General features: G+C 68.6%; 1 protein-coding gene and 1 long non-coding RNA gene across 3 annotated transcripts; one reads left to right on the top strand and one right to left on the bottom strand.

The window, feature by feature from the left end:
• Positions 1 to 644: 644 nt before the first annotated feature.
• LOC114115366 (uncharacterized) lies at positions 645 to 3,031 on the bottom strand. The gene is made up of 2 exons (XR_003589750.3): positions 2,935 to 3,031; positions 645 to 952 (listed from the first exon to the last, which is right to left on the bottom strand). It is a non-coding gene; the product is annotated as an uncharacterized LOC114115366 (long non-coding RNA).
• FGFRL1 (fibroblast growth factor receptor like 1) lies at positions 2,040 to 15,025 on the top strand. 2 transcript variants are annotated; one of them, XM_060417713.1, is made up of 7 exons: positions 2,040 to 2,342; positions 2,927 to 3,021; positions 11,167 to 11,439; positions 12,519 to 12,599; positions 12,696 to 12,980; positions 13,067 to 13,420; positions 13,754 to 15,025. In XM_060417713.1, exons 2-7 carry the CDS (start codon positions 2,943 to 2,945, stop codon positions 14,206 to 14,208), a joined length of 1,527 nt encoding a protein of 508 aa, XP_060273696.1. In that variant the 5' UTR covers positions 2,040 to 2,342; positions 2,927 to 2,942; the 3' UTR covers positions 14,209 to 15,025. The 2 variants fall into 2 exon arrangements, with proteins under 2 accessions (XP_060273696.1, XP_027827142.1); XM_027971341.2 differs by lacking the exon at positions 2,040 to 2,342 and adding an exon at positions 2,571 to 2,693.
• Positions 15,026 to 22,485: the final 7,460 nt, after the last annotated feature.

Here is a 22,485-nt window from a genome sequence, read left to right as displayed (position 1 = left end):
GAGTGGGCAGCCTGGGTCTCCAGGGACTGAAACCCTGATGGCTCACAGCCCCAATCCAGCGCTCCTCTGCCCTGGGGATGCTGACCTGTAAGACCTCTCCAGTTTCAGCTTTCCCTGGAAGGCTTCCTGGAAGAGGGAACCCTAAGAGGAGAGAGCTTGTTCCAGAAAGTGTTCTCAGAGGAATAGCAGGAGCAGAGGTCCAGAGGGGCTGCAGGGAGTGCTACAGGGGAGTCGAGGTGGGAACTGGGCAGGGCCCAGGCACCCAGGGCCCAGGGGCGGTGGGGTTTGTGTTGAGGGAGCCAGAGATGCATCAGGGTTGTGTTTTTAAGTGATGAGTCTGGGGCTTCCCTGGAGTCCGCTGGTTGAGAATCTGCCTGCCAGTGCAGGGTGCATGGATTCGACCACTGATCTGGGAAGATCCCGAATGCTCCGGAGCAACTAAGCCCACGTGCCGCCAGTACTGAGCCCACGTGCCGCCAGTACTGAGCCCACGTGCCGCCAGTACTGAAGCCTGCACACCTAGGGCCTGTGCTCCCAACAAGAGAAGCCGCCACAGGAAGCCTGCACGCCACCAGAAGAGTAGCCCCCACTAGCCTCAGCTAGAGAAAGCCCTCTCACAGCAACGAAGACCCAGCACAGCCAAAAAGGAAATTAATAAATTTTAAATGTTTTTAGAAAATGATTCACAATGTCAGTGAAGAGACAGTGAAGGGAAACCCAGGGGAGACGGGCCCACTGATTCAGGCCAGTGAGCTTGGGGTGCGGTCAGGTGACGGACGGAAGGAGGGCAGTCATGGGGGCCAGTGGATGCTGGTTGCTGAATAGCCAAGGGAAGGGCAGAGGGCAAGGTGGAGAGAGACACAGGCCGGGGGCTCTCTCCAGTGCGTGGCTCCAGTCCTGGGCATCTCAAGCTCCTGGGCAATCCTGGGTGAATTACCTGCTTTCGCCGTGCCTGCACAAGTGACAGCGAGACGTCTGACTGATTATGAGGATTAAAGGCGGTGCTGAGTTATTAATACCCTTCTGTTAGCATCACTGGGCTTCCCGCCTGGTGCTAGCGGTAAAGAATCCACCTGCCAACGCAGGAGACCTAAGAGAGGCAGGTTTGATCCCTAGGTGGGGAAGATCCCCTGGAGTATGAAGGGCAACACACTCCAGACCCCTTGCCTGGGAAATCCCATGGACAGAGACGTCTGGCGGGCTACAGTCCAGAATCGGACACGACTGAGGGCACGCGCACCCCATCGCTAGCGGACAGGAGGCCGCAAACCGCCAGGTGGGCGGCGGGAACACATCTGCTCTCCGGCAAGCGGATCTATGAGCCGAGGCGCCAGGGCGGGATCTCTGCACCCCACGTCATGCCCGACTTGGCCCTCCCTGGAGTCGCCTGGGGTCAGAGCGGGGTCTTGGATCTCCCCTCCGTTCCCGACGACCACCGGGGGGCTCAGATGTCGGGACTCTGACTGCCCAGCTGGAGCTCGATCAGGGACGACTCTAGAGGCGCGCGGAGAGCTGTTGGCCTGAGGCTGGGGACTCGGATGCAGGCGCCAACGGGTGCAGGTGCGAGGTGGACGGCGCGGGACCTGGAGGTGCGCGAGGCGAGGCTGGGCCGGGGCTGCGTGGGGGCGCGGTGTGCTGGCCCGGCCGCCAGCGGCTGGAAACAAGCTGGGGGCGGGGCCAGGGCCCTGCGGGGGCGAGGCGGGCGGGCGGGGGCGGGGCCGCGCCCCGGGAGCCGCCCCCCGCGGGCGTCCCGTACTGCTAGGGTTAAGGCCGCGAGCCGGGCGGCGGCAGGGCGGGCGCGCTCGCCGATTGGCGGAAAGTTCGGGCGCGAGGCGGGGGGGCGGGGGCGGGGCGCGGGGCGGGGCGCTGCGGCCAGGACGCGCCGATTGGCGGGAAGTTCGAGCGCGGGGCGGGGCTCGGGGCGGGGCTCGGGGGCGGAGCGCGGGGCGGGGCGCGGGGGCTGCGGCGCGCCGATTGGCGGGAAGTTGTGTCGGGGCGGGGCGCGCGGCGGGCTCGGCGCTCGCTCCGGGAGAGTTGACAAAGCCCCGCAGGGAAGGACGCCTCGCGGCGTGGCGCCCCGGGCCCCTCGCCCTGCCGCCCCGGGATCGCGGCCCCGGCCCGCGGACCGCCCTCGCCACCCTCCTCGCCCCCCGCCCCGACCCCGGCCCCCGATCCCCGCCCCGGCCCCAGCCCGAGCCGCCCGCGCGCAGGTAGCGCCGCCCCGTCCCGAGGCCGGGCCCGGGGGCGCGGGGCGGCGGGGTGCGGCGCCCGGGGCGGCAATGACCGCGCAGCGCGCCCCGCGGGCCCGGCCCTGAGCCCCGCCGCCCGCGAGCCCCGCCGAGGTGAGCCCCTTCGCGCGCCTCCGATTCCCGGGGCAGACTGGGAGGGCCGATTCCGGAGGGTCGGGGGCCGGGGCCGCGGGAGGGGGCGGCGGGGGCCGAGCGTCCGGGTCCCCGCTCCGCGGCGAGGGGCCGCAGGCACCGGCACGCGCCGCCGCGGCTCCCGCCCGGCCCGAGGTCCTGCCCGCGCCCCGCCCCCGCCCCTGCACCCCACGTGGGCCCCCCCAACGCAAATTTGTCCGCTAATGGCGCAGGCGATTATCTGCGGGGCCGCCGGTGTTGTGTGTCCCGCGGGCAGGGCCCGAGTTACAAGCGCCAGGAATCCAGACGGTGTTTGGAGGGGGGGCGGGGGAGGTCGGTAATTAGTGTAAACCCTTTGTCTGCCTTTGATACCCACGGTTCCCCCGCCGCCGCTTCCTCCGCCCGGAGCGCGCCAGGGAAGGCGGGGCGGCCCGCACCTCGGTCCCCCTCGGTCCAGGGCCGGGGTGCTGGCTGCTCCGGGGCCCTCGGCCCGGAGGAGGGGGAGCGGGGCGGAAAACCCGCCCCCCCACCCGCACGTAGATGACCAGCCTCTGAATCCCCCCCAGGTCCGCACTGGCCGAGATGACGCCGAGCCCCGCGTCGGTGCTGCCGCTGCTGCTCCTGCTGCTGGGGGCCCTCCCGCCGGCCGCCGCCGCCCGAGGTGAGTGCTGGCGCCCAGCCCGGCGCCCCGGCCTCCGCCAGCGCCGCCCCTTTCCCTCCGGCCCTGAACTCTGCCACAGTGCCCGCCTGGCGCGCGTGCCTGCGCCCCGCCCCTGCTGGCCGCGCGCAGCCCGGCCCCTCACCCACTGGGCCCCCGGCTCACCCACGGGCCAGGGCAGCTCCCGCGTCGGCCCCACACCCGAGGGCTCCTCAGCTGTCTGCGGGGCCTCCCCTCTCGCCATGAGGTCCCCCAGATCACCCACGGGGTGGTCTCACTGCGCAGGCTCCCCCAGCTCTGGCACGGGGTCCCACACTGGCTGGCAGGTTGGGCTCTGGCCCCAGTTCCCCTCAGAGCACACACATCCACCCACCGCTGCAGTTGAGGGCAGCCGCTGGTGGAGGATTCCTGGGCAGTGGGCAGTTTGGCCACAGTGGACCCAGTTAGGCCCCTGACAACCTACAGAAACCCCCTGGTGGCCAGCGCCGGGTGTGGGGACAGTGGGGACCTTCTTAGCATGTGGGCCTAACGACCCAGACCAGTGCGCTAGGCCTGCCCGTCTCCAAGAAGGTGCAAGGTTGGGGCCAGGGGACTGAGGACCCAGCACACGGGGTGGGGAGTTGGGGCCTGTCTTAAAGCAGACGCTGAGGCCACCTCGTTCAGGCACACAGTGCGTCCCTCAGCGTGGCGTGTGTGCCACAGGGGGGCCTGGACACGGGCTGACACACTTTCTGTGCAAGAGGGCGGCCTTAGATACCCCTGGAGGGAGCCCTGCCCCAGCAAGGGGCGTCCTTGGCTGATGGGCGATGGGTGATGCGTGCCCGTGGCCTCCCACCGCCATGTTCCGCGCTGGCCTCCTTCAGCGAGGCGGGACCTGCGGCCAGGCCAGCCCTGTGGGGGTGTTGACCACTCAGGATCGCCCTTGCCCTGTCCACCAGTCCTCTGAGGCGTCGCACCCCGCCCCCGCCGCTGTCCCGCAGGCGCACCGAGCCCAGGCTGGCCTTATATGGCTGCATTCGGGTGTGGGGTGGCGGGCGGCGGCCCAGGTGGGCCTCATGCCACGGTACCCCCCCCCCGCCTGCCCTGCCGGGGACTGGCTGGCTCGCTTGAGGGTGGGGGCTGCCCAGGCGTGGCCGAGATGGCAGTGCCCAGGGTGCTGCGGACACTTGGGTCATGCCCAGCAAGGCTCCCCACCCCTGGGGCCAGCAGCTCAGCCTCCAATTTCTCTTTCATCTGCTTGGACTCCGCCATCCCTGAACCTGCCTGTCCTCTGGCCGCTTGGCTAGGGAGGCTCAGGAGGCCACTGGCCTGACCTGGCCACTGGCTGGAGCCTGAAGTGGAGGGGCGGGTGGCAGTGGGCCGTGGACGGCCGTAGGCAGCAGGGGCCACACCCCGCTCAGTGCCCTCTGGCTGAGGCCTTGGGCTGCATGGTGGGGGCCCTGGCGGCCGCAGGGAGGTGGGAGCCGCTTTCCAAGGGCAAGCAAGGGCCTCTGTGGTTCCTGGTGGGGGTGCTCTTCCTGGGTCGTGTTGGCTTGTCCTCCAGGCCTGGACTGGAGGGTAGAGTTGTCTCAGGCCCTTCCCACTTGGCGCGTGAACAGGCTGCGTGTGGGCCTTCTTCAGGCAGGCAAACCGGCGCAGAGAGAGTTTGGGTGGCTTTCTGAAGCCGCTTCCCCCGTGGTGTCACAGTTTCTGGAATCAGTACATTTCTAGACTCAGTATTTTTAAGGTTCCCCTTTTCCTAAAGTTTCACAATCTTGGTGGGTTAAGTCTTAAGCTTTTTTTATTTTCAAATTTGAAAACAGAATTTGGCTTTCTCCGTTTCCACTTTATTTCTCACAGTGGGAATTCAAGAGGCTCCGAATGAAGTGCCTTCTACAATTTACTTTGAAAAGAGTCATTTCAGGGCTTTCTGGGAAGTGCCACCTCTGGACTTTTCTGAGGGTGGTGCAGTGGACGGTCTCTGAGCAGCTGGCCCTGGAGGCCCCTCTCCCTCCCCTGGACCTGGCCAGCGCATGCCCGGCCACCTTCTGCCTGTGGGATGGGACAGACTTCAGGCCGACTTGCCTGGGGGCTGTGGTGGAAGGCTCTGCCAGGGCATGTGAGTCCACAGGGAGGCGTGCGGCTGTCAGAAAGGCTGTGATGTGTGTGCTGGTGGACCTCAGCCTCTGACCGGGCTGCAAGGGGCCGCCTCCTTGCCCCCCAGGCCCCTGCAGGCAGCATTGGCCAGTGTGCGGCCGGGCCGAGGTGGACTCACCGGAGCCCGGCCCAGGCTCTGCAAGGTGGACCTAGGTCAGCGGCCCGCTTATGTCTTGTCTTGGGCCCCACTCCTGGAAAGGAAAATAAACCACTGCCCACTCTGCGGGGAAGAGGGAGCAAAGAAAGTCGCCCTTGGCTGGACCTGGAATTGCTGCCTACCAGGCTCCGTCTCCAGTGCGTCAGGATCAATGGGCCCCCAAGTCCTCCTGGCTCTGCGGCAGCCCTAACGAGGGAGTTGCTGGTTTTCTCCAGTAGCAGCCCCAGCCTCTGGGTCGGCTGGGCAGCCCAGGCCCCACGGACGTGCGGGGGAGGTGAGCGGAGGCAGCCCATCTTGGCCTGCTTTGCCCCGTTCTATGCCTCCACGGGTGACCACAGCCTGGTGTGTCCAGGGGACAGCCTCAGTGAGCAGGTCAGCACGCGGAAGGAAGGGGTGCCCACCCCATGGACGCCCTGTCTGGTGCGGCCCCCCACTCTTCCTAGCGGTGGTCCCGGGTGCTCCAGTAAGCACAGCCTGCCTTCTCTCAGGGCCCAAGGCGAGCAGGGGCCACCGTCCTGTGGGTTTCGCAGCCCTGGGTTCCCTGGAGAGGCTCGGGTTTCACAGGACCAGGTGGGATGGGCCTGGAAGGAGAGGTGGTCCCGGTCAGGTGAGGCAAGGAAGGCCTCCAGCGGCAGGAGTGTCGTGGGCAGAGGTGGGCAGCCCACCATGGCCAGGGTGGGCACAGTGCCTCGGCCTAGCAGGGTAGGGCCCTCGGGTGGGGAAGGGCTGGGCTGGTCGGCCGAGGGGAGCGTCTGGGGGGTGGTCCACTGGGGCCTCTGTTCCCACCCTGTGCCCTGCTGAGTGGCTGGGGCAGGGTCTGGAGGTGGCATGCTGGGGTGGGGGGGCACATGCCCACACGGAGCAGACTGGCCCAGGGGGGGACTGGCCCGGGGGGGGGTGCTTCTGGAGCTGTCCCCAAGCCGGAGGCAGGGCAGGGAGTTGCCCCAGCCTCAGGGCTGCCGAACCCCAGGGTTTCCCATCTTGGCAGGAAACACAACTCCTCTTCTTCCTGCCGGGGAGTTTATTTTGTGAGAGATTTTCACAAGCTGTGTGCTGGATAACGGGCCCTGTGGAGCCGGCAGGGAGGAGGGAGGCCCCGGCTCCCGTGACGCTGCCCCCAGGCGCCCTCGTGTCCAGGGTTGCCCCCCGCCTGCGCGGCAGCCAGTCTGGGTCCTGGCTGCACTGTGGGGCTGGTCCCAGAGCTCACCCTGAGAGTCCGGTGGCCCACCCCACAGCCTCTGGGGCCTGGGGGTGCCCAGTCTGGGTACTCGGGCCTCAGGGCCTCAGGCCTGTCCAGGAGAAGCCGCTCAGGGCTCAGTGGAGCGGATGTGGGACCAGGCCGGCTGCTGGGGGTTGGTCGTCTGCGGCTGTAGCCTGGAGACCCTGCATTGGCCCTGAACGCCAGGGGGCTCCAGGCTCAGGAAGGGTCCTCTCACCTCCTAGGTGACTGCCCCTGGGGTGGTCTGGGCCCCGAAGCACGTTACCCTGTCCGCTGCATCCAGCACGGCAGGTGTGGGAGGCCCCGGTGGACAAGGGCCCTCTCCGCCCTCTGACAGCTGGGAGCGCGTCTGTGAGGTGGCGGCGGGGGGCAGGCACGGGCAGGTTTGCGGGAGGGTCGGCACTGAGTCTGTGGACCCAGTGAGACCTTGGCACTGCGCGAGGGCTGCCCAGTGCTCAGCTGTGCCCCTGGGCAGGCTGGGTGCTTTCCAATCACCGTCCCCCACTGGCAGTTCCCATGGGCGCCCCCAGGGATGTGGCACCATCAGGGTGATGCTCTGGGCCCCCAGCCAGGGTCCCGGGGGTGCTGAGCCGGGGTCCGGGGGTGCTGGGCCGGGGTCTGGGGGGTGCTGGGCCGGGGTCCGGGGATGCTGGGCCGGGGTCCGGGGGTGCTGAGGGTGAGGCAGAGGAGCCCTGAGGCTGGCTTCCACTGGAAGTGGAAGGGCCCCCTGCTGCCCACTCCTCTGCCGGGCAGCTGGGCAGCGGGTGGCGGGGACACTCCCGCCGCCTTGCTCGGTGGGCCAGGCCGTCCCTTTGCCACGCCCAGAATGGCCTGGTTTCTCGGGCAACCACCTGTCCTGCGGGTCCTACCAGTTCCACCACAGATCCCGTGGGTCCGGCCCCCGGGGCCGCCCCGGGCCAGCTGGTGACCAGGAGCCTGTGAGCGTGGGCAGCTGTGCAGCGGTGCTGGGTGGGGGTCTGCCCGCCTCCTGGCAGCCGCGTGGTGGTCCTCCCCTGTGCACCCCCCGACCCGGGTGCTCCTGCCCTTCCCCTGGGGCCTCGCCTCCCTGGGGAGGGTGCTGGGCCCAGAGCCTGGCGCCCACCGTGCCGAACACCTCACGTGTCCCACCCCCTAGACAGCCTAGTGCCTGGTGCAGGCGTCCAGGCCGGCCTTGTTTGTCCACCTCTGGGGCCCAGCGCCCTCCCCACCTGCTGGCTTAGCTGGTCCCACACGGCACGATGGCAGCTCCCAACCGGCCGCCCCCACCCGTAGCCAGGCCCACCGTGGTCGGCTTGATCCACCACCCCCCAGCCTTGCCACGGCCAGAGCATTCCTCAGGCTGGAAACTTGGGGGCTTTGCAGGGCTTGCTGGGGACAGAGCTGCCCTGACGTGCAGGCTGAGGGCTCAGGCTCCATCACCTCACCTGCTCTGAGGCCTCTGGCACCTGGGGTTTGGGGGAGGGCGGTGTCTGGCTCACCCGCCTTGAAGGGAGCTTGGAGTCGCAGGCCAGGGCCCACCAAGCACCCTGGGTGCCTGGGAGGGGTGAGGGCCGACCTTGGAGTGCCCCCGCTGCCCATGGCCAGGCCCCTGGCAGACTGTGGACAGAGCAGGGAGTGTGGGTCCAGGCGGAATGGCCAGGGCAGTTCACCCCGCCCCAGGGGGGCAGAGGCCGCGAGGCACGGGTGCTGCACTTCGGGGTGGCCCCCGGGCCCTGTGATGATGACTTGGGGGATTTGAGGGGGCTCCAGCGGGGGGTCCCTTCTCCATCTGCCCAGCACCTCTGCCCTGGGTCGCAGCAGGGTCTTGTTATAGCAAACCTGGGGAAGTGGAGCCCCGGCCAGGCGGGGGGCCTGCAAGCCTGGGGGTCTCCGGCGCTCAGAGGAGGGGGTCTGCACCCCCGTTGGGGTGTGCGTCTGGGGGACAGCGTCTGGGGGCAGTATCGCGGCTGCGTGTGGCCCCAGCTCCGGGTTCCCCAGTGGCTCAGGGGTGAAGAGTCCACCTGCAATGCAGGAGACTCAGGTTCGACCCTTAGGTTGGGATATCCCCTGGAGGAAGGCACGACACCCCGCTCCAGCGTCCTCGCCTGGAGAAGCCCATGGTCAGGGGAGCCTGGCGGCCTGCAGTCCATGGGGTCGCAGAGTCCTACGGACTTAGCAGCTGAACGCTGGAGCAGCTGCAGAGCCTGGCAAGGAGGAGGGAGGGGAGGAGGGAGGGGAGGAGGGAGGGGCTCTGCCCCCTTTGCCCACGCCCACGATGCTCAGCCTGCATCCTGGGTGAGACCCTGCACAGCCTGCCGCCTCCACACCCTCTTTGCACCTTGCCTGTGCCCCAAACCTCCCCGCACTGTGGCTCTGGGGAGGTGCTAGTTTGGGGCTTCCTGGAGGCTGCGCTCTAGGGAGGGGCGGCAGCTGGGCAGAGGGCCTGCCGGGAGCTGAGAGGCTATCCCCCTAGGCACCCCCACACCACCAGGCCCTGCAGGGGCCCCAGGTCCCCAGGCGAGCCTCAGTTTCCATGGCAAAGCGTCGGGATGCCCCGTCCAGGTGGAACAACGGGGCTTGTGTTTCCTGGGCTAAATATAGGGCTGCCGCAGCCGTGCTGGCAGCCAAAACCCCTAGGAGTCTGGGGGGCCGGGCCTCCCGCCTGTGAGCCTGCGGGGGTCTCTGCAGAGGCTGGCCAGGCGGAGCACAGGTGGGGGCGGGGCAGCCGCGCGGGAGGGGCTGTTTGCTTTGGGATGCGGCTGGCTCCGCGCGCACTGCCTCGTCCCCCTCCGCTCAGGCCGGCTCGCGGGGCCACACTTCCGGCCCGTTGGCGGTCAGCAGAGCCCGTCCCTCCTCTCCGCAGTGACCCTGGGCAGCGTCCGTGCCACTCACAGTTGCCCCACCCCCACTTCTGAAGGCCTCCTGGGGAATGGGGAGGGCCCCTTCTCTGCCACTGAGGCAGGCTGCTCAGGGTCTGGGGGTGTTGGCGAGGGCCCAGTGGTCCCTGCAGGTTGTGGTCAGGACAGGCAGAGCCCCACCGGGGAGGCTCCACATACGCGTGTGTCTGTGTGGACATGTGTGGGTCTGCGCGTGTGATCCTTGTGTCCAGGTGTCAGCCTGGGGGACCGGGGACAGGCTGGGGGTACCCGCTTTGTCCTGCAGCCTGGGAGGCCCCTGGGGATGGTGGAATTTCAGGCGGTGACAGGTGGTAGACAGGGTCTGCCTGGGAATGAGGCCTGGGCCCTGGGCAGCCTGGTTGGGCCTTCCTGGGGTCCACTCGTCTGGGGCCCCTGACACCCCCCGCACTGTGAGCTGAGTGGGTGCCTGGGGGCAGGCCCTGCAGACTGCGAAGTCATTAGGGAGAGATGGTCAGGGGAAGCACGAGGGCTGGCTGGCCGGTGCAGCTGCCTCGTGGGGGTGCAGCCCCCCGAATAGGATCTCTGTCGCTCACACCCCGGTCCCCTGGAAGCAGAGCCTCGGGACCGCCTCCCCACTTGGGGCCCCAGAGAAGCGGAGCCCGGGGCCGTCAGCTTGCCCATCCCCGGGGTCACAGCCGCCACCCCCCCTCAGCACCCCAGGCAGGGGCGGGGGGGTCCACGCCCTGCAGGGCCCTGGGAACCAGAGCATCTGTGGGACCCACAGGAGCCCTCCGGTTGCAAAGCAGTGGTGGGACCAGTTGGCCGTGCTGGAGAAACACCCGCTGGTTGTTGAAAACACACGCCGCCCTTGGGCCCCGAACGATAGCGTCTCAGAGCAGCCGCGCCAGGCCAGCACCTCCACGCGGCCAGGACACCCGGCCGCGGCCCTCCTGGCCTGAGTGGCAGACTCGAGGGGTGGAGGCACCTTCCAGTGGCTGGTGGCTGCAGTCCCGGGAGCAAAGCCCAGTCAAGCCCCTGGGAAGGGCAGCTGAGTGCTCATGGCTGCCTCTCCTGGCCTGAGGGACGGGGTGGCTGCCCGCGAGAGAGGGCCGAAGCCCCTGTGGTCTTCCCGTGGTGCTGGAGCTGCACGCGGGCCCTGGCTCTGGGCCCCGGGCACGGCGGGGGCTGAGGGTCCCCTGGAGGTAGCTCCGTATCCTTGTGGTGTCCGCGGCGTCCTTCCCCTGAGCCGTCTCCTGTTGCCGTATAGACCGGATCACCCCCGTTGTGCCCATACTTGACCCCAGAGGAACTGAAGCTGGACCCAGGCCAGGGGGATCGGGGACGGTCAGGGGCTCCAGTGGCCTCAGCCCAGGACTCTGGCTTCTCCCATGGGAGAGAGTGGTCACCCATAGTGGGGGTGCCCAGCTGCTTGCCCTCTGACCCCAAGGCCTTGGTGACCTGGCGTGGCCTGGCTGGCAGCGGGGAGGCTCTTGTCCGGGCAGACAGACCTGGTTCAGTGTAGCCCAGCCACACACGGGCACAGATGCAGAGACGCTCACATGTGCACACCCTGCCCGTGAGGGGCTGTCCTTTCCGGCCTGTGCACGTGCATCCTGGGTGAGCCGGTCCTCCGGACCGTGTTCCGGCCCCTGTGCGAGAGCGCGCAGGGGCCCCTGTGGTCTGGGTGGGCTCCTGGCAGGGACAGCCCTCCCGCCAGCTCCCAGTGCCCACACTGCCTTTGCCCTGACCGACCCGCTGCCAGTTCCCTCCTCCCTGACGGAGCCCTCTGACCCCCACAGGGCCCCCGAGGATGGCGGACAAGGTGGTCCCGAGGCAGGTGGCCCGGCTAGGACGCACGGTTCGGCTGCAGTGCCCCGTGGAGGGGGACCCGCCGCCACTGACCATGTGGACCAAGGACGGCCGGACGATCCACGGCGGCTGGAGCCGCTTCCGCGTGCTGCCCCAAGGGCTGAAGGTGAAGGAAGTGGAACCAGAGGATGCTGGTGCCTATGTGTGCAAAGCCACCAACGGCTTCGGGAGCCTCAGCGTCAACTACACGCTCATAGTGATGGGTCAGTGTTGGGGCAGGGTCTTGCGCCGGCAGGGAGGCAGCGCTTCCCTGAGTGCCCACCGCCACCCCCTGTCCTGCCTGAACTTGCCCACTGCCCCTCAGGACCCTGGGGTCCCGCTGGCTGCCTCTGAGTCCAGGACGCCCGCCAGCCCGGGCTGCCTCCTCAGGCTGTACCTCGGGGGGGCCCTTTCCTCCTAGCTTCTTCTCCGCCAAAGTTCTGCCAGCTTGAGGGGCCAGGGCTGGCTGGGAGACGGCAGGAGTGGGTGGGGGGCCCCAGCTTGAACCGAAGTGCAGCCTGGTGGGCCAGGCCGGCCGGTAGCCTTGGCGTCGGCCGTGACTTTGAGGCTCAGGTTTCTGAGTTCAGAGGGGCCGCTGGGAAGCAAGGGCCTTGTGTTCTCCTCTGCCTCCGGGGGCCTGGGCTTGGGGACTGGGCGGCGCCCCAGCAACACGCCCTTCACTCGCTGGTACCAGGCGCTGGCCTGGCCCTCCCCCACGGGCGCCGGAGCAGCACAAAGGAGGAGCCCGACCCACACGCCCTGCCGCTGGGTTCCGGGGTGGGGTCCGAGAGCTGGGCCTTGGTCCTGGGCCCTGGAGGCAGCGGCTGTCCCGGGGAGGGGGCATTCCTCAGCATTCCCCGCGCACCCCCCCCCCAGGTTCCCTCTGGACTGTGGAATGGGAATACTGTGGGTGTCCCCCACCACGTCCTTTCAAAGGGGAGGATGACCAGGCGGTATGCGAGCCATGTCAGTTCACCGAGCCCTCGGCCCCTTGATGTGGGCTAGGGTTACTGCAGCTGCTGGCGGGCCCCGGCCCCCACCGCCCCCAGGCCCTGCAGACCCCCGGGAGCCAGGGTGGGAGAGCCAGACCTCTATCCCACCCACGCCTGGCGGGGTCACCTGCACCCAGGCAGTGGGCCGGGAGGCGGCTCCCGCCCAGCTGTCCCTGGGATTCTGAGCTGCGGGCATGCATCCACGGTCTCCTGCTGGTGTGCTGGAGCCTCCAAGCTGGGCCTGGGGCTGGGGTCTATGCTGGGGTCTCACAGGGGCTACTGAGGCCCCTCTCACGTGCCCACCCCCCCAGATGACACCAGTCCAGGAAGGGAGAGCCCAGGGCACGACAGCTCCTCTGGGGGCCAGGAAGATCCAGCCGGCAAGCAGTGGGGTGAGCAGAGGGGCGTCAGGTGGGCTGGGGGCTGGGCCTCACCGCTCCCCCAACCCCGCCTGGCCCTCTGATCTCCATGCCTCCCTCCCTCTGCAGCGCGGCCCCGCTTCACGCAGCCCTCCAAGATGAGGCGCCGTGTGATTGCGCGGCCCGTGGGCAGCTCCGTGCGGCTCAAGTGCGTGGCCAGCGGGCACCCGCGGCCCGATATCACGTGGATGAAGGATGACCAGGCCTTGACCCGCCCGGAGGCGGGCGAGCACAGAAGGAAGAAGTGGACGCTGAGCCTGAAGAACCTGCGCCCGGAGGACAGTGGCAAGTACACGTGCCGCGTGTCGAACCGCGCAGGCGCCATCAACGCCACCTACAAGGTGGACGTGATCCGTGAGTTCGGGCGGGGGCGTGGGTGGGGCGAGGGCTGAGGGTGGGCTGCAGCCCTGGGGCCGCGCCCAACGCTTGTCCCTGCGCAGAGCGGACGCGCTCCAAGCCTGTGCTCACGGGCACGCACCCCGTGAACACGACGGTGGACTTCGGGGGCACGACATCCTTCCAGTGCAAAGTGCGCAGCGACGTGAAGCCGGTGATCCAGTGGCTGAAGCGCGTGGAGTACGGCGCCGAAGGCCGCTACAACTCCACCATCGACGTGGGCGGCCAGAAGTTCGTGGTGCTGCCCACCGGCGACGTGTGGTCGCGGCCCGACGGCTCCTACCTCAACAAGCTGCTCATCACGCGTGCGCGCCAGGACGACGCGGGCATGTACATCTGCCTGGGAGCCAACACCATGGGCTACAGCTTCCGCAGCGCCTTCCTGACGGTGCTGCCCGGTAAGTGCGCCCCGCCCCGCCCCCCGGGGTCCCGCCCCGCCCCCCGGGGTCCCGCCCCGCCCCCCGGGGTCCCGCCCCGCCCCCCGGGGTCCCGCCCCGCCCCCCGGGGTCCCGCCCCGCCCCCCGGGGTCCCGCCCCCCCCGGGGTCCCGCCCCGCCCCCCGGGGTCCCGCCCCGCCCCCCGGGGTCCCGCCCCGCCCCCCGGGGTCCCGCCCCGCCCCCCGGGGTCCCGCCCCGCCCCCCGGGGTCCCGCCCCGCCCATGCGCACCAGCTGGGTTGTAGGATGCCCGCGCCCTGACAGTCCCCTCCCTGCCCTCCTCGGTTTCTCCCGTAGACCCAAAGCCACCAGGGCCGCCCGTGGCCCCCTCGTCCTCCACCACCAGCCTGCCGTGGCCGGTGGTCATCGGCATCCCGGCCGGCGCGGTCTTCATCGTGGGCACCGTGGTCCTGTGGCTCTGCCAGGCCAAGAAGAAGCCGTGCGCCCCGGCCCCGGCTCCCCCGGCCCCTGCACATCGCCCGCCCGCCACAGCCCGCGACCGCGGCGGGGATAAGGACCTGCCCGCCCCCGCCACCCTGGGCTCCGGCCCCGGAGTGGGGTTGTGTGAGGAGCTCGGGCCCCCGGCTGCCCCCCAACATCTGCTGGGCCCCGGCTCAGCCACTGGCCCCAAGCTTTACCCCAAACTCTACACAGACACACACACGCACACACACTCACACACACACTCACACACACACTCACACGTGGAGGGCAAAGTCCACCAGCATCAGCACACCCACTGCCAGTGCTAGGCGCCTGGGGGGCTTGCAGAGGCCACCCCGTGCAGGCTGGGGGCAGAGGGCCACAGCGGGGACGCACCACGGGCCCGTCTCCCCATGCCCCGGGGGGCGCACACGCACGTGGATGCGCACACACACACCACATACCTGTGGACACACACACACACACACACACACACACACACACACTCTCAGACTGAGAAGCCTTTGGGAAGGTCTGTATTGTAACCGCACTGCGCATGTGGCAACCGGCTAGCTCGTGAAGGAATCCCTTGGCCCTGTGAGAAGGATTTCACGGGGGCCACGGGCACCCCCCCCACCCTGGCCTGGCAGGAGATCTGAGAGGCACCCTGGCTTTGCAAACCAAAAACTCCGACCCCTTCCCTACGCCTGCCTGCCTGTGTCCCTGCCCAGGCTATTTTTGCCACCACCTGTCCTGGTGTCCAGGAGTCCACCAGCACCCTGGAGGGGGGTCGGGCGGAGCAGTCCTGGGCCCTGTCCTGAGAAGCTGGAGCCAGCGGGGGGTGGCTTTCGTCCCACCCGGCCTCCCACTGCCAGAGAGGAGGGGCCTTGATATTTATATTTAAGAAATTAAGATAATAATATTAATAATGATGAAAGGAGGGCTGGGCCACGGAGACTTGGCCTCTTCCAGGGCCCAGGACCCGCCTGGCTTTGTGGCCACACTGGATGTCCACCCTGGCCTGGGCACCCATCACCCTGTTACCCGTGGCCCCAGACCTTTGTAATTTTATATAGAGTTTGAGCTGACGCTTCGTATATTTAATTTATTTTGTAAAACAAGAAAACGTGCATCCTTTTCCTTGAAGCTGGTGTTCCTTCCCATGCGCGCGTGCGCCTGTATGCCAGGAGCCCCACAGCCAGGCCGCAGGCTCAGGTCCCCCGGGGCCCACCATCAGTGTCTGGGACTCGCGTCTCTGGCCAGCCCAGAGTCTGGCTGTCTGGGGGTCTGCTCTCTCTGCTGGTGTGACCCCCCACCCCCAGTCCTCACCACAGGGCCTGTGCTCCTCCCACCCCACATTCCGGGGCTCGCCGTGTGCCCTCGGCGGGCAGGTGGGCTGGGGGCTGCCGCAGGGCCCCGTCCACCCTGGTTGGGGCAGCAGTGCCTCCCTCAACGGGGAGACAGGCTCTGACTCATCGGCCAGCAGGCAGGGCTTCGCCTGCTCCGGCCCGTAGGTTCTGGAGCCTCTTAAGGAAGAGCACGGACAGCTTGTGCGATTTTCGAGAGGCCCCTGGGGCCAGCCTGGTTCTGGTTCTCAGCACTTCAGGCCAGGAGCTCGGGCCCTGCCTGACCTGGAGGCCAGGCCATCTTGCCTCCTCCGTGGCCCCCTGCTGGGCTGCGGCCCACTTCCTCTCCCAGGCTCCGAGCTGGACCCCCGCCTCTGCTGCCTCCAGCTGCCCCTCCCTCCTCTGCTGGGACCCCAGGAGAGGCAGGACGGCACCCCCTGTCCACTTCAGTGCTGTGCCCCCAGCCTCTGGCCCCCCAGGGTGGACCCCACTCCTGTCTCCAAGGAGGCAGGGGCCGGCCCTGAGGGACCCCTCACCAAGCTCAGGCCGGATGACGGGGGCCACCCACAGCCCCAAGGGAGACCCAGGGCCTGGCTGGCGGTGGGAAGACGGGCGGCAGTGGGGGCTGCCGGTGGCCCACAGCTGGCGACCAAACAGATGTGCCCCAGACAGGACTGGCTGCAGCCAATGTCTGGTTGGGTTTCAGTCTGAGGGGGAAGGGTGGAGAGAGAGGAGGCCTTGGGCAGTGGGGAGACCTCAGGCAGTGGGCCATCTCTGGGTCATAGGAGTTGAGCTGCCCTCTCCCCAGCGTGCGGGTAGAGGGGCAGGTTCCTGGACGGTGTGGTCCCTCAGAACCTCAGAGGAGACTGGGACCCCAGCCCTGTGCCCTTGGCCTGAGGCCGGTGCTGTCCACCTGGCTCATGGGGACCAGCCTCACCATCTGCCCCAGGGAAGGCAGGGGACTAATGTAGGGCCTGTCTCAGCCTGAGCGGTCTGGTTCCCTGGAGACCAGTGTCCACCCCCCAGCGCCCTTCCTGGAGAGAGGGCTGCTGGTGGGCTGGGCACTCTGTGGACCTGCTGGGGTGCCAGGAAAGGTGTGGGGGCGGGGGTGGGGTCTGGACGAGCGGACAGGTCCATCGGCATGGGGCTGGGCGGCCACCAAGAAACTCAGCCCCGGATTACAGGCCGGCCACACCTTGGCGATCAGAGTCCTCAGCCACGCCATCTCCCACTTCCAGCTGTAGGTGGGGCAGGTGTGGAGGGAGGAGGGCACCACGTGGACCAAGGCTCCCAGGGCCGCCCTAACCGCATGCAGAGTCCATCCGGGCTGACATCTGCCTACCCGGGGCTTCTGGCCGGGCCCGCCCCCTGGGGGGCCCTGCTGAGACCTGGGAGCCTTGAGTGGGCGGGGCGCCGGGGGCGGGGCGGGGCCGGGGGAGCGCGTGTGGGCGGGGCCGGGCTGCGCGAGGGGAGGGTCTGGGGTGAGGAGGTCCCGAGGGTCTCCGAGTCAGGCCCGCTTCCGAAGTCGGGTCAGGGGCTCTCCTGGGGTCGCACCAGGAGAGGCTCCGTGGCAGGGCTTCGCCTCTTGGGCGCTTGGGGGCCGCGCTTTGGCCCCGCTGGCCTTCCACAGTTGCCCCTCCATAAATACCAAGGCCAGGACCTAATGTGCCCTTGGTCACAGGCAGAAAGACCAGCAAGCAGCCCCCCATGACGCCACTGGGGTCCCAAGCAGGAGCACGAAAGCTGCCCTGCCCCCAGCTTCGTGAGTCCCCGCGGGGTGGCAGTGGGCCCTGCACCTTGTCCTGGGGGTTCCCAGTCTCGAGAAACAGGAGGGGGACCCAGCTGTGTTCTCCGTAATTCCCAGGCCAGACTGGGCCACCGGGACCAAAACTCCTGATGCCCATGGTGGGGTTCTGGGTGCTGAGTAAATGGGACTCCCAGGAGGGCGGAGGCCCAGAGCCAGGCCGGCACCTTCCCTGTGGCCTGGGCTGTGACAAGCTGTCCTCTTCAAACCTGCGAACTTGAAAGGGCAGCTCAAGCTCTGACGCTCTGGGGTGTGACCGGCCCCTCCCTACCCCACCCCCCCCACCCCGTCCCCCCCACCTCCCGGCCCTCCTGGTTTCAAAGGGGCGGCTGAGAGGCTTCTGCAGCTGTCCCAGAGTGGGGGCCCTGAGGCCGATGTCCAGGGACCGGGTGTCGCGGCAGGAGGGTGAAGATGGGGGAGTGTAGGGCCACACCTGTGGGAGGGCCTGGCAGGAGATCAGAGCCTTGTCCAGGGGCCCGGCCAGGAGGCCTGGGACAGGAATGCAGGCTTTAAGACTCAGGAAAGGGGACAGGAACTTGGGTCATGGGTTCAGGACATGGGACGAGGACACCCTGCCCAGTACAGACTCACCCAGGGCTCGGGAAGTGGGGTCAAAGCCTGCAGGTGCCAGCCAGGTTGCCCAGCCTCCTGGGCGGCACTGCATAGAGCTTGCAGGGGCCTAGGCCTGCTCAGGGGCCAGGGTGGGGTGGAGGGGCTGCGATGTCAAGGGGCTGAAAGGTGAGTACCCAGACCCAGGGCACAGCCCAGACCCAGGGCACAGGCCGGGTTGCCCTGGGACGTGACGGCCTGTGAGGCGGAGCTGCTGTGAGGTGGGGTGCGGAGACGCGGGGATCCCACAGGGTCAAGCCACCCGGGGCTGGGCTGGGCCAGGCCAGGCAGCAGCCCTCACAGTATACCTGGGCACCAGCCCCCATGCAGCCCTCCTGCGGGCAGTGGGCGGGGCCGAGGCTGCTCGTCACGCGCAGGGGGCGGGGCCTGGCCGGAGGCTCCCTCTGCAGCCGCTCTGACCTCACCCCGGGGGCAGGAGCCCGTCCTACTCAAGCCCCGAGGGCTGGCTGGTCTCAGGGCCCTCAGGAGATGGGCCGGGCATCAGGGGAGCCCGGGGCCAGGGGCTCTCCTGGGAGCCCTATGAAGGTCCATGCTGTCCTCCCGATTCAGCCCCCATCCTGCCAGTCCCACCTAGGTGCCCTCCCCACACCCACCTCGGTTCTGCCTTGGCTCAAGAGGCCTCCGCAGGCCGGTGATCCCCCTGGCCCAGCCACCCTGACTCCTGGACTGCCGCTGTCTGTGGAAGGAAGGGTGAGCTTCCCAGCAGGCCACATGTATTAGTGAGCCCAGGTGAGTGGGTGGGAGCTGGTAGCGGTCCCCAGACTGGGGAATATAGTGCCTGGGAAGGGGGCTCTGCCTTCCATGGGGCTTCTCCCGTGGAGACCCCCGGGGGGGCCCCGATGGAGCCCTGGGTTGGCAGCTTCCAACGCCTTGTTCTGGCTGTGCTGCCTGGGGTCACCTGGAGCTGTGCCTGGAGGACGCAAGAGCCCGCCATCCAGTGCGCCTCTGCTGGGCAGCAGCTGGCACCCTGGTCAGCTGCCTGCGCCCCTGGCATCGCTGACGTGAAGTATGGAAGCCTTGACACGGGGCTTGCACCAGCCCTGGGTGGCTGCGCCTGTCCTGGGCCTGGCATCGCACGCCCCCACCCTGGCTCCCTGGCCAGCACCAGCTCCGCATCTGCTCCGGGGCGAAGGAGGCCCTGGGCCAGGGGCCTTCAGCACACTCCTGCGTTTAGGGGTGTGGGCTGGCTCCTTGGGGGTCTTGTCTCTGGTGCCTGTCGGGGGCAGTGAGATGGAGTGCCGCGGTCGGGCGCTGTGGCCAGTGCTGAGATGTGCGGCCTCTCCTGCCTGGATCTGGGCTCAGTCCCACCCCGGCCTTGCCTGGGGCTGGCAGGCTTGCTCCCTCCCCTCTCCAGGGCCGCAGGGGTGAGGGCACCCCCAGAGGCTTCACTGACCCCCACCCCCTCCCCCACCGCACCTTCAAGACTCCATGGAGCTGAGCTCTGTGGGACCCGCCAACTCCACAGACAAGCCCGGGGAGAGGGTGCGTGCGGGCCTGCCTTGGAGCAGCCTCGGGTTAGGATCAGACGTCCATCCCCGTGGGGGCTGGGCTGAGACACACCCTTGGCCCCAGGGCCTAATGGAGGGACCAGGGAAAGGTCTGCAGCAGCCCCAGGTAAGGGCGGGGCGGGCCCAGCGCCCCCCTCGCCCTGCAGCCATGGGGCATCTGGCTCTGGGCCTGCAGGTGCCAACAGCTGCCAGCAGCTGGCTGGAGGGGCCCCTTCTGAGTCTCGGGGGTTGGGGAGAGCGTTGGGTTGGAGGAAAGGCTGAGCTGTCCTTGTGTCCCCAAAGCGCCACCCCTGGGCCCTAGAGACCCTCGTGGAGAGGACATGCAGGGGTGTCCTGGCCCTGGTACTTGGGCTGTGCCCCCAGGGGGCACCATCTGCTTCTGTGGGCCCCAGTGGTGGGGGGCTCCATGGGGGGCAAGGACACCCCAGCATCACCCCGATGGAGGCAGTGAAGGGGGGCTTCGGGGGGAGGCCCTGGGGAGAGGAGGTGCCTCACCCCTCCCGCTGACACTGTCCCTTCCCCGCGCTCAGGATTCCTGACCCTCCTGGAACCTGGCAGTCTCTCTTGTCGGGCCCTGGGTTCCTGGGCTCTTGCTGGGATGCTGCCCCGTCCCTCCTGCTCCCTAGGCCTGCCCCAAGGTCGTCCCAGTGGGCTTTTCATGAAGCCTTGTGGCCTGCCCACTCCTTGCTGGGACCCACCCTCAGCCCTGCCCTGGGGACCCGTCACTGGGTGTACATCTCCAGCGAAGGGGGATGGTGCGGTGGGGGGCAGGGGCAGGGAGCTCTCCGTGTCCCTGACCCCTGCCTCCTGCCCTTGCCCTCTTCCGTCTTGTGGTGGGGACAGGGGGTCTGCCAGCCTCCAGGAGGACTGCGGCGAGGCCGAGAAGAGCGTGCAGTGGTCAACGGCCATGGCCCGGCCTGCCTCTGACCTCTGATGTTGGCTAGGGCGGTGGGGGTCTGGGGTCACCACCATATCCCCTTCCAGCCCTGGGCTGCAGGCCCCACCTCAACCCTCACCCTGCTGTCTGCTGCCTGGCAGCACCCCAGGCTGACCTCCCACCCAGCGCACACGAGCTGTCTTCTCAGGCAGCAGACCCTCCCATCTTGAGGCCCCAGGCAGCTCCCTGCCACTCTGACCCTCAGTCTCCTCTGTGGCACGGGTGAGAGGCCCCAGCCAGCAGGAGCCGCTGTCACTGCGTGGGTAGGGGGTGAGCGCAGGCCCGGCCCACAGTGGACCGGCCCGGAGTGGACCGCCTGGACCGGGGCCCGGGGCGGGGCGGGGCGGGGCGGGCTGGGGTGGCACCGGGCTCCGCAGAAGCAAATTCCTTCTTTCTTCACAACTTTTTCCTCTTTTTTTTTTCCACGTTCTTCCAGAAGCCGTCCTCTGCTGTTCATTCCTGGAGCCCCTCCAAGACCATCGGCTCCGGCTCCACTCGTGGCCACAAAGCTCCTTTGATGGCAGAGGCGGGAGCTAAACCAACAGTGGGGGAGGGGGGCCGGGGGCCCCTGGCGAGGCCTCAGGGTGTCTTCAAGGGGCAGGGCTGTACCGGGGTGGGGGTGGGGGCCCAGCAGGGACCCCAGCCCCGGGCTCAGCCTTGTTCCTGGCTGGGAGGATGGTGGCCCCTGAGCCCAGCACCCGTGGTTGAGGCGCCTTGGCTGTTCTCGGGGCAGCCGCGGGGGCCTTCGTGTCCACTCGGGTCTGCCGAGGGTGGGTGCCAGCCTGCTGGGAGGTCTGCGGCCACAGGACCCTGTGCCCGGCTGACCGATGGAATGGCGTTTGCCTTGGATTGTCCATTCGCTGCCAGTGTCTCCACCTGTGGGCTGCAGGGCCCAGACGGGCACACAGCGGCGCTCGCTGAATGTTTGGAGAGGGGCTGTTGGCGGCAGAATGTCAGGGTGTGGTTCTTCTCCTTTCTGCCCTCTTGGAAACCGAGAGGGCTGGCCCCCCTGTGACCCCCCAGAAGCCAGCTCGGAGCGTTAGGCACCCTCAGATGCCAGGGAGGCCTGGATGGGCCGCAGGGTGACAGGGAGTCACGGGCATCACAGGGCAAGGGGGTGCCGGGCTGGGCTGGGCTGGGGCTGGACAGACACATGCTGTGGGCTGGTGACGGCAAGTGTCTGCACAGGAGGCAGCGCGGGGCAGGCATGGAGCTGCCCGGCTGCCACCTTGGGGCTTCGGGCAGCTGGTTGGGGAAGGGTGGCAGGCCAGCTGGGTCCAGGACAGGCTGCCGGCTCCTGGGCTCCTGGGCCCGCGGCTGGTACCCGAGGCCGTCCGTGCACTGAGCCCTAGCAGCTTGGCTGCAAATGCAAGCATCACCCCTGGGGCCCCGCGGGGGCAGCGGCCGGGCGGGGAGCAGGCCCAGAATGAGGCACAATCCACCCTTTGTTCCCGTGGCCGCCCGGAGCCTGCGGGCCAAGAGGAAATGAGGCCGCGCCAGCCAGCAGCCCTCAAGCCAGGCCCCGTGGACACTGGGCAGGGCCCACAGAGAAGTGGAGGGGCCCTGGGGAGGGGCCCTGGGGAGGGCTCTGGCGGGGCTGAGCGGTGTGGACAGAGAGCCCACACCCCCACCCCGCACGCCCACCAGAGGTCTGCCCTGTGCCCCGTGGAGGGCCATGGCCGGAGCACGCGTCCTGGGAAGGCCCTGCTCCGGGCTGAGGCTGGCCTGCCGGCGGCCTCCTCCCCCCAGGGGCCGCAGACACGCGCTGGGGCTCTTCTGGCTGAGGGTGCACAGTGGGAGGCACGGTCTGACTGGCCAGGGGCTGGCCCACGCCCTACCCCAACCCTCCCCGCTTCCCAGAGCCCCCTGGACAGGACGGAGGGGACAGGGTCTGCGGTCCATCCCTGAAGCAGCCAAGCTCTCCCTTCCCCCTGAGGGGGGCGGGCCTGGGGCTTGGAGTGCGGTCCCGGGGGGCCTGGGGCCCCTGACGGGGGCCTGCGCACACCTGTGCACTGTGTGACTGTGGGCACACGCGCGCAGCTCTGCATGTGGGTGTGTGGGGCTTGGGGGCGCTCCCTCACACTTCCCTTCATCCACACACCCTTCCGAGAGGCCTCCCGGAGTGCTCGGTTGTGAGACTTCCTGGTGGGGGCCCCTGGGGTCTCCTGACAGGCCTGCCGCAGCGGGCTCGGTGGGCCCCAGGCTGCCCCATGTCTCCAACTCCGGAGAGTTTCAGCGCCGCCTCGGCCTGTGCTGAGGCTGAAATGGGACCGAGTCCCCATTGTCTCTGAGACCCGCGTCTCCTCTGGGGAGGGCTGACCGCCCGCCAGGCACCTGGCAGGGCCCACTTTCGTCCTCACAGGCAGCAATCCCACCAGGCC

This window comes from Ovis aries, chromosome 6 (genome assembly GCF_016772045.2).
Source record: "Ovis aries strain OAR_USU_Benz2616 breed Rambouillet chromosome 6, ARS-UI_Ramb_v3.0, whole genome shotgun sequence".
In the NCBI taxonomy this organism is placed as follows: Eukaryota; Metazoa; Chordata; class Mammalia; order Artiodactyla; family Bovidae; genus Ovis; species Ovis aries.
The sequence above is the reverse complement of the archived record's forward strand: the minus strand, read 5'-3'. Positions and strand labels throughout refer to the sequence as shown.